We start from the raw sequence: 15,484 nt of genomic DNA on the forward strand, positions 1-15,484 counted from the left end.
TGTTTTTATTAGGTTTTTAAAATTACTCCATAGAATAATGCTTCACTGTGGCATTCCCTCCTTTGTTTCCTTCACCTTCTGCTGCCTCTGCTGCCCCATTTCTGCAGGTTCCCGCTTCCTCGGGAGCCTCTGTTCTGCCTCTATGCTATCAGATTCTTGTTTTTATTCCACCACTCCCCTCTTGTAGACCTCCTTTCCTCTCTCATGGTCCTCTTTCTAGTCTCATGACCTATTGCCTATATTCACATTTACACATACATAAAAATTAAGACTCTAAGATCTGCATATGACAAAACATATCAGTCTTCTTAAGTTTCTTAATTGTTTAACATTGTCATTTCCAGTTCCATCCAAAATATCTAGAACATATACAAGAATTTCAAGAGTTAAACACCCCCCCGCCCCAGAATTCTTTCAGTTAATAAGTGGGCTAATTACCTGAACAGGCTAGTCTTCAAAGAAACACAAATAGCCAGCAAATATTTTTAAACATGTTCAGCATCTTCATCCATTAGGGAAGTACAAATTAAAATCACTTTGAGAGTCTAAATCTCTTTCCTAGTCAGAATAACTAACCCCAAGAAAGCAAACAGTAAATGCTCGTGAGGGTGTGGCCAAAGAGGAAGAATCATTCACTACTTGTGGGACTGTAAATTGATGGACCCACTATGGAAATCAGTGTGGAGGATTCTGAAAAATCTAATGATAGATAAGACCTTATGACTCAGCTATTACCACACTTAGGGCACTGCTCCTAAATCCAGGTCTTACAGCATGCTGGGTACATGATCCTAAACCCATGTCCTGTACCACAAAGAGGGATCTCATAATCCTGTTGATTGTCTCAATAGTCATAAGAGTTAAGAAATAGAATTGGCCTGGATTTCCATCATCAGACAAATGGATGATGAAAATGTGGTGTGTATAAACAGTAGGATTTTGTTCAACTGTAAGGAACACACTATTTCTAAGCTAGAGAAATTATTTCCAGAAAACAATAAGCCAAGGAATCAAGTCCATCTCCATATTACAAAGTACTTGCACACCAAGTACAAAGAACTTCCCAAAGTAACCAAGAAAACCCATCCAATGATTATGTGCTGATTGAGATGCTTTTCATTTCTTTTTGTTTATAATGATTGCTTGGTTCAAGGCCAAATATGCAATTTTCCCAATAGAGCTGTCTCCATTGTCTACAGCTTGAACTTACTTAGTTGTGCTTGGTCAAACATTTTTCAGGAAATTTTTCTGTTTTCCCCACCTTTGGAACACTTCAAACAATAATGCTCTTACTATACTCTCTGAAACCTGCACATCTCCTAGCTCAAGACCCTCGTCACCACCCTCATTTTGGAAAGTATACTGTCGTGCCAAACCATTCCTGATTCTGAGACCTCAGGTCTTGAGTTCTCTAGTGAGATGTCTGTGAGCAGGGAGGGCTTCCACTCTTAGATTTGGAAGCAAATGTGTTCTGCCCCTCACTGAAAATGAGTTTTAATGTCATTCTTCACATTTGTTGTTGGTAGGACCTGTCCAAAGCTTTCCCTTTTAATCTGCAGTCTCTGTGCCATGCAGATAAAATGGCATAGCTGTAAAATGGCTCTGGGCGATTGGTTCCATTCTCCCATACTCTGAAATGATCGGGAGTACAGAAGCAAATACAGACAACAGGAGGATTTTCCCTCAAAGCAAAAAAACTCTCTCAAACTTACCTGGGAACTTCAACTTTTAACACTGTTGAAAACAATTTCCATATCACCAGACAATGGTCACTGAGAAGAACTGGTACCTTCGCTGGTTCCTAGCACATTTGCACTAACTACATCTTACATGACTTCCCATAAAACTTCAGCCGATCTCTGACTATGATGCTCTGTCACTAAGAGTGAAAAATGTAAGTCCTCAAAATAGATATACTAACGCAATTTATTTCCTTTTCATCTCTACATTATTTTCTAGCCCTCAGTTCAAATTAATGAGATGAAGTCAGTTGAGCTAGAAGCAGCACAGAATGTAGGGAAGCATCTTGGTTCTGAATCCCGACTACCCAGATTTAGTTCTGGTCATCCTGCAATGCTTTATATAATGTTAGGTACATGTGACTTGATTTTCATACACTTCACCTTTCCTCTCTGTGAAAAGGGAGCAAAATGATAGCAGTGCCCAAGATTATAAGGTTGTTATGAAAATAAACTGGACAATCAGTAAATATCTGCTATCATCATCATCATCATCACCTTCAGGAAAAACACTGGTAAATCAAAGGATTTCAAGCATGGTTGTTATATTTAGTTCTCTGTAAATTACATGAATAAAAATTATTAATGCCACTCCACTGTTGTCCTGACCACACAAAGAGACACCAATGTGTAATTTGTATGTCGCTATTAAATTAAGATGGGATTACAGCTCAGCAGGGCAACTCCTGGGCTATGTAAAATGGGCATTCCATACTAAGCTTGGCACTTGCAACAAACATGTCTGTAGACGCTTCTCTTAGGATCAAAGTGCTTCACTAACCTTAATGTTCACTAGATCACTAATCGATATTTGTTAAGCACCTACAGTCAATATGAAATCTAGCATTGAGAAAAATAAATTTTAAAAATATAAGAACTTCACTGATATCCACTATCACAAACAAGTGAAAACTCCTTTCTGTATTCTTCCACTCCAAGATTTTATTCATCAGTTCACATACTACCCAGTGCACAAAAGCAGCAAAACCAAGATCCTCATGGCATTTGCTTTCCTTTAGCTCCTAGCTCAATAGCATTTTAAAAGCAATGCGCAAATGTATACTTGGTCAAAAAGCAGTACTAGGATTTATTCATATGAAAGTATTGTGATCAATTTCATTCATCTCCTGAAGCTACCAAGTTCAGGTCAGTTTATGAAGATAGCTCATGTATTTTATTAGCCTACAATTTTATGTAAAGAAATGGTGATTATGTTTTAAATTCTTAGGAATGTGAAACGACCTTTAGAGAAAATTCTTAAGGAGCTTCTTTCTATTCTTGAGACTTTTAAAGCTAAATTTTCTTTTGAAATCTATTGTATATGGTACAATAGTGACACTAACCTTTATGATTATGAAAAGCCATATTTTCCTCTTGCCACTAGCCTTAAGAAGAACAGAGATCTATAAATTATCTGCATCAATTCTAACAGAAATTGCTGGCAGTTTATAGGTATTTTTTATACGTTTTGTTTGTCTCCGTTTTAAAGACAAGACTTTGGAGAAAGTCTCTTTTTGTAAGCATTTGCAATGAATGCAGCAAACAGCCTGCTGCGTCACCCACCATTTTCAAAGCTAAAACATGCATTCATATCGGTTAAGTATGTTTACTTTCATGGGTTAAATATCAGAATGCTTGTACTGTGGCATCACTAAGGAATTATGAGTCATGCTGACCACCCCACAGACAGACCTATCTCCTAAGACCTCAGCCCATGAAGCCTGTCCATAGAGAGGCTGCTGTGTTTTTCCGGTTGACGTAAGAGGACTGCAAGTTCAAGACCATCCTGGACTCCAATGTGAGACTGTAGCTCTAAAGCAACAATGCACAGTAAAAGGCAGTGGTGCAGCAGGACTGTGTGCTGCGGAAACAGCCTGTGTTTCCCTTGGCTTCTTGCTTATCGAGCAGGCAGACAGACACAGGTTTACATCTTTCCTCAGAAACTTAACGGGATGACTCTAGGTGCTTTCTTAACTGTCACGAACAGCAATCCCTTCCTGAAATGAGATCTGAGATGCTAAAATTCCATCCAAGCACAGCACTAGATATCTCATTCTGTGATGATGACATGTGACAATACATAAGCAGATCTGTTTGGTCTTCACTAGAATTTTCAGGGCAAAATGGAGGAAATTATTACTCATTTTCCCAGCAGCTATGATGCCTTTGTCACCCGACGGATTCATTAGAGACAGTCGGATCTAATGTGTTATTTATAAGGACATAATTTTCAGGAATCAGAATGATCATGCTGTAAAATTTTTCCTATGCTTTGTTCTTTATTAAGAACTTCTCCAGGTCTTGTTAAGAGAAAAGAATAAGAGACAGAGAATAGGCACTGCATCCAATGAAGGAACTTCCAGAGGAGACAAAGCCTGTGTGGATTTCAGGCTGAAAACTCTTGAGTGCCACTCAGTAAGCACATATATTATTGAGAAGGAGTTTCCTTGTGCTGTTTGAAATTTAAAAATCCACTCAAACTTAAAATTAGGGAATTTGGGGTGGGGGTGAAATTTGTAAAACATTTTATATAATTTGGACATTAACAAGAAAAAAAATTTACAAATGGGAAAGAAATAAGACCCTCATTCTTAAAAAGAAATATATTTAGTCATATATATATATATACACATATATATATGTATATATCTTTGATTTCTCAAACTTTTCTACTTCATAAAACAGTGAAACAAGCCCTCAGAAATGCATCTAACATGGTACTGTCAATAAAACGCAACACTAAGTGTGATTTTACTGCATCTTTGCAAAAATCCCATGAACTAGTTATTTAGGTCTGAAAATTCTATGCAAATGAACTAATAGTTTATTGCAGAGATGTGTTTCCTGGTGCCCAAAGCTGTTCTTTAAGTCTCATCTTAGCTGTCATATCCTTTCGCCCATTTCTTCATCTAAGCAGTTGTGAGGGCTGAGATGGGAAACCCTCAAACCTTATTTGAGTGTGCTGTTCACACCACTCGTTCACCTCTCTGCAGAGGAATGCAAGAATGGGTCCATAGAAAGGAGACAAGATACCTCGGTGGCCACACCAGGCAATGACATAAATTGTTCAGCACTGCTGGAAAGAGTTTCAGCACTACTGAAAACTCTAAATTTGATAACATTGCATCAGCTTGAGTTCCCATCGAGACTAAGAGTTTGTTTGGCCACTGTAATCCACAATGAGAATTCAGAAGCAATGCAAAGTACAGTAGACATGTTTTTGTTTCATTATGCTGTTTTTTGTTATACCCCTTTACTTGAACTTCCAGCCGCAGAATGTTTGAAAAATCAGAATATCTCCTTGTCCAGATTTTTAAAAAAGAATATTATGTATATTCTAGCACCAAAATACTCTTTGAGGACATGTGGCTTTTTTTTAAAAAAAAATTAAGATCCCAAATACTCTCTCAGTGGTTTTGTTTTCTAATAGAGCTTTTGTTCTTGAACACGAAGCACTGCTTTCGGTATGACTGAAAGTTAAAATAAATGTAATTTCTCCTCTAAAGAAAAGGAGAAGTACTTTCCTTCCATCGGTTCATTAACCCTTGGACCTTTGCAAAAACATGAATTATTGAATATATTTCTAGTGAAAAGTAATTTCCCTGTTTTAGCTAGAATCTAGCAGTTTTAACAGTTGATAGAAATTTGAACAGAAATGAAGCATTTCTAAGCATCACAGTGAGTCAATTAGGAATAAAGTATTTATAAGAACAGCTGTCATTAGTGCATTAAAAACTCAGTTCATTCACATCTTACACATTTGCAGCTAGAGATCTTCAAATGAATTAAAGGTTCAAATATGAGCATCTGAAGTTACATGAGACGAGACACCTGCCCTTAAATTCTGCAGTTGATGTCATTTCTTTAATCAATGCAAAGAATTATTATATTTAATCCCAACCTCTCAGCTTAAAAAAACTTACAAACAAACCTCCCAGTCATTTTCTCCGCAGACTCCTCAATGCACACAACCCGTACGATGACTGCCTCACAGTTACTGAGAAAGCAGTCGGTGCTAAAGAGGCTCACACACATTTTAAAACAAACAGTTCAACCCAAAGTTCCTACACTCACAGTCCCTCCCTCAAGCATCTGTCCACACAGGGCAGGGCAGAAGGCTGTGGCTGCCATCTCACCTCATCTTTTCAGTCACTTCAGTATAGAACCACAATCATTTACGATAGAATAAAATCTTCATTTTATTTGAATTTCAGTTTTTATGCAATTTTCATAGAAACCATAAGATAACAAAATGGAAAAAAAGACTCTAAACCTGAGACCCTGAAATAATTCATTCTTAAAAATAATCTAAAGCCATATAAAGCTAGCACAATGTTAGCATTTCCAGGGCACTTCCTTTTTCATTACCAACCACCACAGGACACTGTTCCCTTAAACTGAGTCTTTCATAAGTGGGATATATGCTAAGTTCAAAACACTCCTGTTAGATCCCCAAAATGCCCGTGAGAAGGCATTTTCTGAGACACAGTATTTTGAAAGTGCCACACTCCCTTACTGCTACCACACACAGTGAGAGCCCGACATCCACTTACCTTGTGGCAAACAAACGGTAAAGTGCAGACACTTCTCAGCCTGTAGCTGTCTAACATAGTGCTTGAGGAGCGAGCAAAGCATCTTTCACCCTGTGAAGAGCTGCATCTCCAGGCTTGGCTTCCTTCACGGAACACCAGCGAGAGTGTCTGCTCACCTCTAGGGGAGAGCAACAGCCTCTTTGCACCAAGCACTTGCTGCTCTGAACTGCAGCGACTTAGAATGAAAGCAAGAGGAAGCAGTGATGTTTAAATACCATCCTCTTGCTTCAGATTCACAGGATGTGACTCAACACTCAAACCAGGCAGGGTAGAGTTTCCCTTTGCAAACTGTTAGTGCAACTTACATAACAAACATCATCTCTAGGCTCCTAAAATTCTTCCAAGCTAAATATATTTTTAATTTACTTACTTAGTCACATGATTTTAGTAATCAATCTTTTCCCCATGACAAAATCCACAAGAAGAGATTCACATCACTGTCCAAAGAATCACTGTTCACATTGCTCTCTGCAGCGAACCGACTTAATATTATTAAAGAGATGTGAGCTTGACAGCATCGCCCAGAGAGGCTGTATGTGTGTGTATGTGCATGTGTGTGTGCGTGTATGTGCATGTACAAGCGTGTGTGTATATGTACGTGTGTATGTTTACTCTTGGTAATCACATATATGTGTGTATGTGTGCATGTGTGTGTACGTGCGTGTGTGTGCAAGTACATGCAGATGTGTGCATGTTCATGTGTGTGCATGTGTGTGCATGCATGCATATGTGTGTGCATGTGTATTTATTCTTAGCAAATATGTGTGTGCTTTTATTCTTAGTAATCATATTTTAAATATATAAATAATTTATAAATATATATAAATAAAAAATAATTTAAATTAATATTAATTATATTAAAATAATTAATATATTTAAAAGGAACACTAAAGACACTAACACCATCTGCAGAATAAAACTGTATTTTACCAGGCAATCAGTGGCAATTCTACATAACACAATAGACTTTCCTTCACTAAATGTAGAATGAAATAAACCTTCACAATTTGATGGTGTTGTTTCCTAGAGGTTCTATACCATCATCACCTTGTGAAGCAAACTCTGCCGCTCTGTCTGTCTCCTCAACTCTGAGTATATCTAGGTTATAAATATTTCTAAGGCATGTTACTAATGACATGACTCCCCTAGTAAATATGGCACCTTTCTCCACCACCTGTTACCCCATAATTCTCAGTTGTACTATTTGATCATACATATCATACATTAAATTATTTTATTTGGTTATCTCAGTGGAATATAACAGACAGGAAAGATCTACTATATAAACCAAATCATTATTATCAGAACAAAAAGGTGGAAATATACATTAATAGTAGCAAATAGGTTGAAACCAGGGCAGAACTGCTAAAAAGAAACAAGATGACCTGGATATATAATCACAACCATTTCAGTAATCACATTAAAAAATGAATTTAACAGAAGCTGTTCATGCTGACACAAAATCTCCATGCTTGCTGGGCTAAAGCAAGAGGATCCCGAATATGAGGTTAGCTGAGGCTATACCACAGCTGGCTGAGGCTATACCACAGCTGGCTGCAGATATGTCAGTTGATAGCACAAGACGCTGTGTAAAAAAGTAAAAGAAGGAAGGAACAGGGAAAAGGATAGGAGAGGAGGAGAGAGGGAGGGGGAGGGGAAGGGTATGAAAAGAACACCATACTAACAATGCTTACACCAGTTTATAAATGCCATACATTTAACAGGTATTTGATTAAAAATATATTAATAAAAATCATGGGTTTCTGTTTATGCACTAGTGTTGGATATATGTATGTGTGTGACATTCCATTTAAACTGGCCACATTTAACTGCTTCCTAGCCACAGGCTACAGGCTATCATCCTAAACAACATAAGTTTAGAGCTGGAGATTCAGGCTCCATCTGCAAATTACAATCCAAATATTACATATTTAGAAAGATCACCCTGACTACTTTTTTACAAATAATTTTGTAGAACTACTTTTTATTTGGTGATCTGGTTAATTTCTTTCATAGAACATTATAGTAGAAAATATTCTTCTTTATTTACTTGCTACATGATATAAATAATGTAAGAAACCTGAGGGCAAGGATCTTGTGTTCAATATTTCATTTCCAGCCACTGTAATGATGGCCAATACACAGGAGAATGGTGTAGGCGGTCCTTTTGTTTGTGTGTTGCTCTCATTGGTTAATGAATAAAGAAACTGCCTTGGCCTAGTTGATAGGGTGAAGAAAACAGAATTGAATGCTGGGAGGAAGAAGGGCAGAGTCAGAGAAGCCATGGATCCTCCGCTGGAGATGGATGCCAGTTAGAATCTCCATGTGGCGATACACAGATTAATGGAGATGGGTTAAACTATTATGTAAGAGTTAGCCAATAGGAAGTTAGAGCTAATGGCCAAGCAGTGTTTTAATTAATGCAGTTTCTGTGTGGTTATTTCAGGTGTAAGCTAGCAGGGCAGCCGGGACAAACAAGGGGCCCTCTCCTTGCAACAGGAGAATTTAATAAATATTACTTAATAAGCAAGTGGAGTGTATAATTTTTGTTATGGTCTTGCCTCATAACAAAATACTAACAAGTGTGTTTATATTTTAATTGAATTTTAAGCAAGCATATGAGTGGTCTTCTGAATTAACAAAAATTAACAAAATTAACAAAAATTGTTCCCTGTTGAGATGAGAATATGACAAATACACAGATGCCTGGTGTCTAGGCTGCAACCTGGGGCCATGAGGGTATCCACTGGAACTATGCTGATCTGAGTGGCCTGCGCTGTCACCTGGTGGCCGTGGTGTCACCTGGGCCATGTCTGCATCCATGGCCCTACAGCAGTAAGGGTCTGAGTTGATGTTCATGGCTCCAGTTGTCACTGAGAACCATGCAGATGACTGGGGTCTGGTTTCCACTTGAGACCATGTTGGTGTCTGAGGACCATGCCAGGTCACACTGATCTGCGGGACCTGTGCTGCCACGGGGGCCTTGGAGATGTCCAGCCCTCAACACTTGCAGAGGACCTTGTCTGGTTCCTAGGTCTTGCTACAGCTGGGGTCTGTGATGATGTCCATGGCCCTTTTAGTCATTGGAACCATTGTGTGCTGAGCCAGTCCCACCCTTTGGAGCTGGCCCTGCCCTCACTGAAGATCTCAGCAGGAGAGCAAACCCTACACAACTTACCCTTCTGTCCACTCATCTTTACTTGCAAGTTCATCCCCATGAGTCATTGGTCTGGTTCGAGACCTCTGGTTTCTGCTACACTACCAATTACAGGCTCTCACTGAGGCTCCTCTTGGATATCCTGTTGCCGCCCTGTGTCACGGAGATCCTGTTGTTAGGATCTGCAGGTTCGTCCCCTTCACAAGCTCCAGCAGTTCATAGATGAGGTGGATGTTGGGGTGGGGCAGCTCATAGCCCTGGATCTGGACCTGGGTGGTAGCTGGGTTGATCAGCTTGTTAGCTTTCCTCCATTATCATTACCTGGGTGAGCTCTTCAGCATGGTGTGGGCTGGCACACCCAACACAGCCTACAGCAAGGAACAGGGCCAGTTCTCCTGCTCTTGGTCCCCTCTAACTCATATTGCCAGGGCCAGCTCTACTGTTGAGCCCTGGTAGGGTACAGGCCCCCCTTTCTCAATTGCTGTAAGGGGCATTGGGTGGGGTCAGCTCTCCTGGTCTCTGGCCCTCAGGGCTAGTTCACCTGCGACCCTGACAACAGCATCAGCTCCAGTGTGCTGCTCAGATGGAAAGCAGAGGTTGTTTTTTCCTGTACTGCAGTGAGAGTCAGGCTAGCTCTCCTATTTATTGTGATTCCAGAGCCAGTGCTCTCACCTGCTACAGGGGATAATGGGTGAGGGGGGAAGGGCATCTTTCCCTCACCCATACCACCACATGGCAGACAAGAGGGGGAGGAGTCAGATCTTCTGTCTCATGCCCTTAAGGTCAACTCACTTGCACCCCAGTCACAGGGTCAACTCTAGTGTGCTACATAGGTGAGGTGCATGCCTACAGTGAGGGGCTGGGGCATCTTTCCCCAGTGCCGGATGAGCTCTCCCCTGAGGGGTAGGGCCAGCTCACCTGATGCAATATCCAGGGAGGGGCAGGACCAGCCATTCCATGGCCAGTAAAGGGTGGGGCTGGCTCAGCACAACATGGTTCTAGTGATCCCTGTGTTAACACCAGCATGGACATAAGATCCCACAGACCCAGCCACAGACCCAGCTGCACCAGGACCACAGACCCAGGAATGGCCCTAAACAGCAGCTCAGGACTGGACATCTCCATGGCCCTGGGCAGCACAGGCTCCTCAGGTCATATGGCACCCGCAGGCATCAACATGTTCCTAGGTGACTGGTTAGACCCCAGGTATGCAGAGTTCTTGGTCACAACTGGAGCCATGGACACCATCTAAGATCCCGACCTCTGTATGGCCCTAGGGAGCAGCCCATGCCTAGACTTCTCCATGGCTCCGGGTGGCAGTATCAGCCACCCAGATCAACATGGAACAAGACACGACATGATCCTTGGACACTGATACGGTACGAGGTGGCCGACCAGATTCCTGTAGTAGCTTTTCATTTGTATTTTAATAAATAAAGTTTGCCTGAGGATCAGAAAAGTAAAACAGCCACAATGGCCAGCCTTACAGATCGGGCAGCAATGACGACACACAACTTTAATCCCAGTAGCCACACTAGCCTGCCGTAAGATTTAGGCAATAGTGATGCATGCCCTTAATCCCAGAACTAGAGCGGATTATAAAACAGGAGGAGACAGCTCTCAGTCTCAGTCTCATCCTGAGATTTCTGGAGGCAGGATTGCCATTTTGTACTGAGGTAGAGGTAAGAGACTATGGCTAGCTGTTTTGCTTTTCTGACCTTCAGGTTGAACCCCAATTTCCCTCTCTGAGTTTTTATTAATCGTGCTTCAAATTCCAGTTCTCTACATGGCCCTCGGTGGCAATAGAAGCCCTGGACATCAACTTAGACTCTGGCTGCTGTGTACCCAGACAAGAGCCTTTGCAGCAACCCTAGTTTGGATGACTTTATAGCCCCAGGTGACAGTGAAAGCCATTCAGATCAGGATGTCCCTGGTGACAGCATGGTCTCAGATACCCTCATGGCCACAGGTTGAGGCCCAGATCCTGGGCATCTCTGTGGCCTTTGGTTTCACCATATAGTATAGACATCAATATAGATCCTGGGTATGGTAGAACCATGGACCTATTCATGGTCTAAGGCAGCAACCTAGGCCCAGATGGCATTCTGATCCCAAGTGGCAACACAGACAATCAGGGCTAGCATGGCCCTTGGATACCAATGCAGAGGGCAGCCTAGACCCCCAGGATCAGCATGGTCTTCAATGGTCTCAGGAGCCAAAGATATCAACACAGATCCTGAACGCTGCAGGGCCGTGGACCCAGACCATTGGCTGCAGTGCTGGTCCTGATGATTCTATGACCCCAGTTAACAACCCTGGCTATCTAAATCAACCTGGTACCAACAGCAACACAGCCCTCAGACACCAACATGGTCACATCCTAGACAGCATGTTTCATCCTAGACCCCAGGCATCCACATGGTCATGGTGGCAACATGGGTGAAGGACATCAACACAGACCTGGCTGTGCAGGACCACGGACCCAGACATGGCCCTTGGCAGCAGCCCAGACTGTCACGATGGCCCCTGGTGGACATGCAGGCTATCCAGATTGGCATGATTCCCAGTGACAACAGGAGCCACAGACATCATCACAGTATCCCTCAGTTGTTCCAGAACCCCAGATCAAAACCTGGCCCTTGGTCATAGCCCAGGCCTAGATATCTCCCTGGACTCAGGTGGCCAACTGGCCATTCATGTCAGCTGGTTCTTCCCCAGCCTCCCCTCTTCAGATCCACCTCTCTCCCCAGCCCACGAACCACTTTACCTCTTCTCTCCCACCTCCCCAAGCTGTACTCTCTCACCACAATGGTGACCAACTGCCCAGTGCCAGAGCTCTTGGTAGGGTCACAGATGATGCTTGGTTGAATATTGCCCGCTCAGCCATAAGGAATAGCATGGGGCTTTTGCCTTTCCTCTCTCCCATGCCTGTGCCTAGAGGCCTCAGGTAATGATTGTGGCCTAAAAGATACTTGCACGGGAATGCATTGCATGGTTTCTGTGTTCCTATTACTCTACCAAACATTGATACTTTGTATACTTGGGCACTGTGACACAAATCTGGATTGTAGGATGCCCATTCATCCCCTGTCTGCAAAGGCAGAAAATCAGCAAGTCCTATCTATACAGCTAGAGGACTGGAGTCAAGGGTGAGAACCAATCTCTCCCCTTTTGCTGACACTTTTTTTTTGTAGAATCTAAGCATAGGACTTCTGGTTGTCTTATGTGCTGTACAATATGATGTTGTTTAAAGCAGACCAAGAAAAGGAAATACAAATACATAAAGGACAGATTTCTGACACCACCACCACCTTCAACACCTCTACCACCAACTACCACCACCATCAACATCACCTCTACCATCACCTCCACCTCCACCAACTTCACCACCTCCACCAACTTCACCACCTCCACCAGCACCTCTACCATCACCAAGACACCTCTACCACCACCTCCACTTCCACCTCCACCACCATCATCACCATCACCACCTCCACCACCACATCCACCACCACCTCCACCACCACATCTACCACCATCACCTCCACCACCTCCACCACCTCCACCTCCACCAACTTCACCACCATCTCCAACACCATTACATCCAGCACAACCTCTACCAGCACCAGCACCACTACCACCACCTTTACATCCACTAACTTCACCAGCACTACCACCTCTACCATTACCAAGACACCTCCACCATTACCAAGACACCTCCACCACCACCTCCACTGCCACCTCCACCGCCACCTCCACCACCACCTCCACCTCCACCACCATCATCACCATCACCTCCACCACCACCACATCCACCACCACCTCCACCACCACGTCTACCACCATCATCACCATCACCTCCACCACCTCCACCACCTTCACCTCCACCAACTTCACCACCACCACCACCTCTACCATTACCAAGACACCTCCACCACCACCTCCACCTCCACCACCATCATCACCATCACCTTCACCACCTCAACCACTTCACCTCCACCACCACCTCCACCGCCACCTCCACCACCATCATCACCATCACCTCCACCACCTCTACCTCCACCAACTTCACCAGTATTTCCAACACCACTACATCCATCACAACCTCCACCAGCACCACTACCAACACCACTGCCACCACCACCTTCACCTCCACCAACTTCACCACCACCACCACCTCTACCATTACCAAGACACCTCCACCACCAGCTCCACCCCACCTCTACCAGCATTACACTTCCCAGATCCTGCCATCACTGTCATGTTTTCTCTCTGCTGTGCAAACATGGGCACACCAGAATGCTCATAGTGGAATTGTTTGTAATGTGAACAGCTTTGCCATGGGCCACAAACAGTGGAATGGTTAAATGGATGTGCTGATACGAGCAATATTCCATACTAAGGAATATTATGTAGTTTTTTAAACAATTGAGCTATATAGATACAGTACATGCAAATCTTCTTAAATAAAATCAACGAACTGCAGAAAAATGCATTGCCTCAGCTAAGAGACAAATTCACGTGCCAATTCACAGAGACTCTCAGTCTGCAGGACTCCACATCAATTTTGAACTGGAAGCAAGGTCTGGAAAGGAGGTTTAATGGGAATGATAGGGATACTGGGAGGAATCCAATCCATTTGCTCAGTTTTTATTTATTGTATGTCACATAAAATAAAAACAAATCCATGTAATCTGTAGGTAATTTGAGGAGAAGAGCATTTTACTTTAAAAAGTAATTTAATATTTACATATTTTATGAAATTGTACTCACTTTAAAAGGACCCTACATTATTTTTCAAAACAATGTAACACAAATCAAAGCACTCTTCTCTGGCCCAGTCAGTCCTCATTTTTTAAGGGCCCCACTTTATGTTTTCTTTGATTTTTCCATCGGGCTAACGGGTATGCCAAAGTCATAACAGAGACAAAAACAGACAGCTGGCTACATCAGACTCTCCAGTGTGCCTTTTCATACTGGCCAAGGTCTTTGATTTTCCTGTGGGCCTCCTATAAACTTTTACTAGCTTCCTATAATGCAGCTTGGATTTATTCACCTGTAAATGCAAAAACAGCCCAGTCTTCATGCTAATATCCACTATATTAGTATTCCTTAAATTAGAATAAATAACATTGTATAAAACAATATATATAACTTTGTATATAATTGGTGGAATTGCTCTGATTTCTGAATTGGATACAGCAATTGCATTCTTAATTAAGAGAAACTAGCACTTTGGTCATGTTGGGGCTGTTCGGGCACTCAAACATCATATTGGGAACATACACAACTTTCCATGTTCCACTTCTTTGATTTTTAAATATTCCAGCATTAAAGGTTACATGGCTTAAAATGCATAAGAGAGTTCAATGTGGCTGTAGAGGGTCTTATGTTTTGCGTGGAGAGGATCTGTTCATCTGCTTTAGAGGCAGGGTGTTCTACAGTGTCCTGTAGCCCAGGCTGGTCTTGAACTGGCCACAAGCCAAGACTGAGAAGTTTCTGTTTAGCATCCTTTCATTTCCCAAGGACAAAGTTTCCAGATAGTGTCAACATGCCCAGCATTTGTGTGTTATTTGAGACAGTGCTGGTCAATGTAGCCTGGAACTCACTAGACAATCCACATTAGCCTCCAAGTTGTAATTCTCTGTCCTCAGCCTCCAGAGTGCTTGTATTACAGATGTGTGCTGCTGTTCTTGGTTATCCCTTTTACCTTTTAATACAGATGGCAATGGGTGTCATGGAGTTGACAAGTTGGTATACATATTGTTCATTTCTATTTCTAACATACTTCTAATTAAATCTTCTATGTAAGCTGTGAATACTCCCCTGATGCCACCTCAAATCTGGACATTATGCCAAATTTGGTTTCGATTTTTCTGGGAGAAGTAAAACATCACAGGTTCATTTCAAATCTATATATTTCCGTCTATAGCACTCCTTTCCGTCTATTCACGGGAAACAGTCTTCTGAAACTCTCAGAGGACAAGTGAAGAGAA

The 15,484-nt window shown here is 42.2% G+C and overlaps 1 protein-coding gene across 4 annotated transcripts in view; it reads right to left on the reverse strand.

Moving 5' to 3' along the window:
* Positions 1-15,484, reverse strand: part of Mctp1 (multiple C2 and transmembrane domain containing 1) — a 569,227-nt gene that overhangs the window by 350,551 nt on the left and 203,192 nt on the right. Inside the window, exon 1 of one of the 4 annotated variants that reach the window (XM_075976418.1) lies at positions 6,293-6,583. The exons of 2 other annotated variants lie outside the window; for them this stretch is intronic. In XM_075976418.1, the coding sequence (XP_075832533.1) occupies positions 6,293-6,349 (57 nt within the window). In that variant the 5' untranslated portion in view covers positions 6,350-6,583. Of the gene's footprint in view, positions 1-6,292; positions 6,584-15,484 lie in introns of those variants that run through there. One more of the 4 variants, XM_075976419.1, reaches the window with a different exon arrangement.

This window comes from Microtus pennsylvanicus, chromosome 6 (assembly GCF_037038515.1).
Source record: "Microtus pennsylvanicus isolate mMicPen1 chromosome 6, mMicPen1.hap1, whole genome shotgun sequence".
Lineage (NCBI taxonomy): Eukaryota > Metazoa > Chordata > Mammalia > Rodentia > Cricetidae > Microtus > Microtus pennsylvanicus.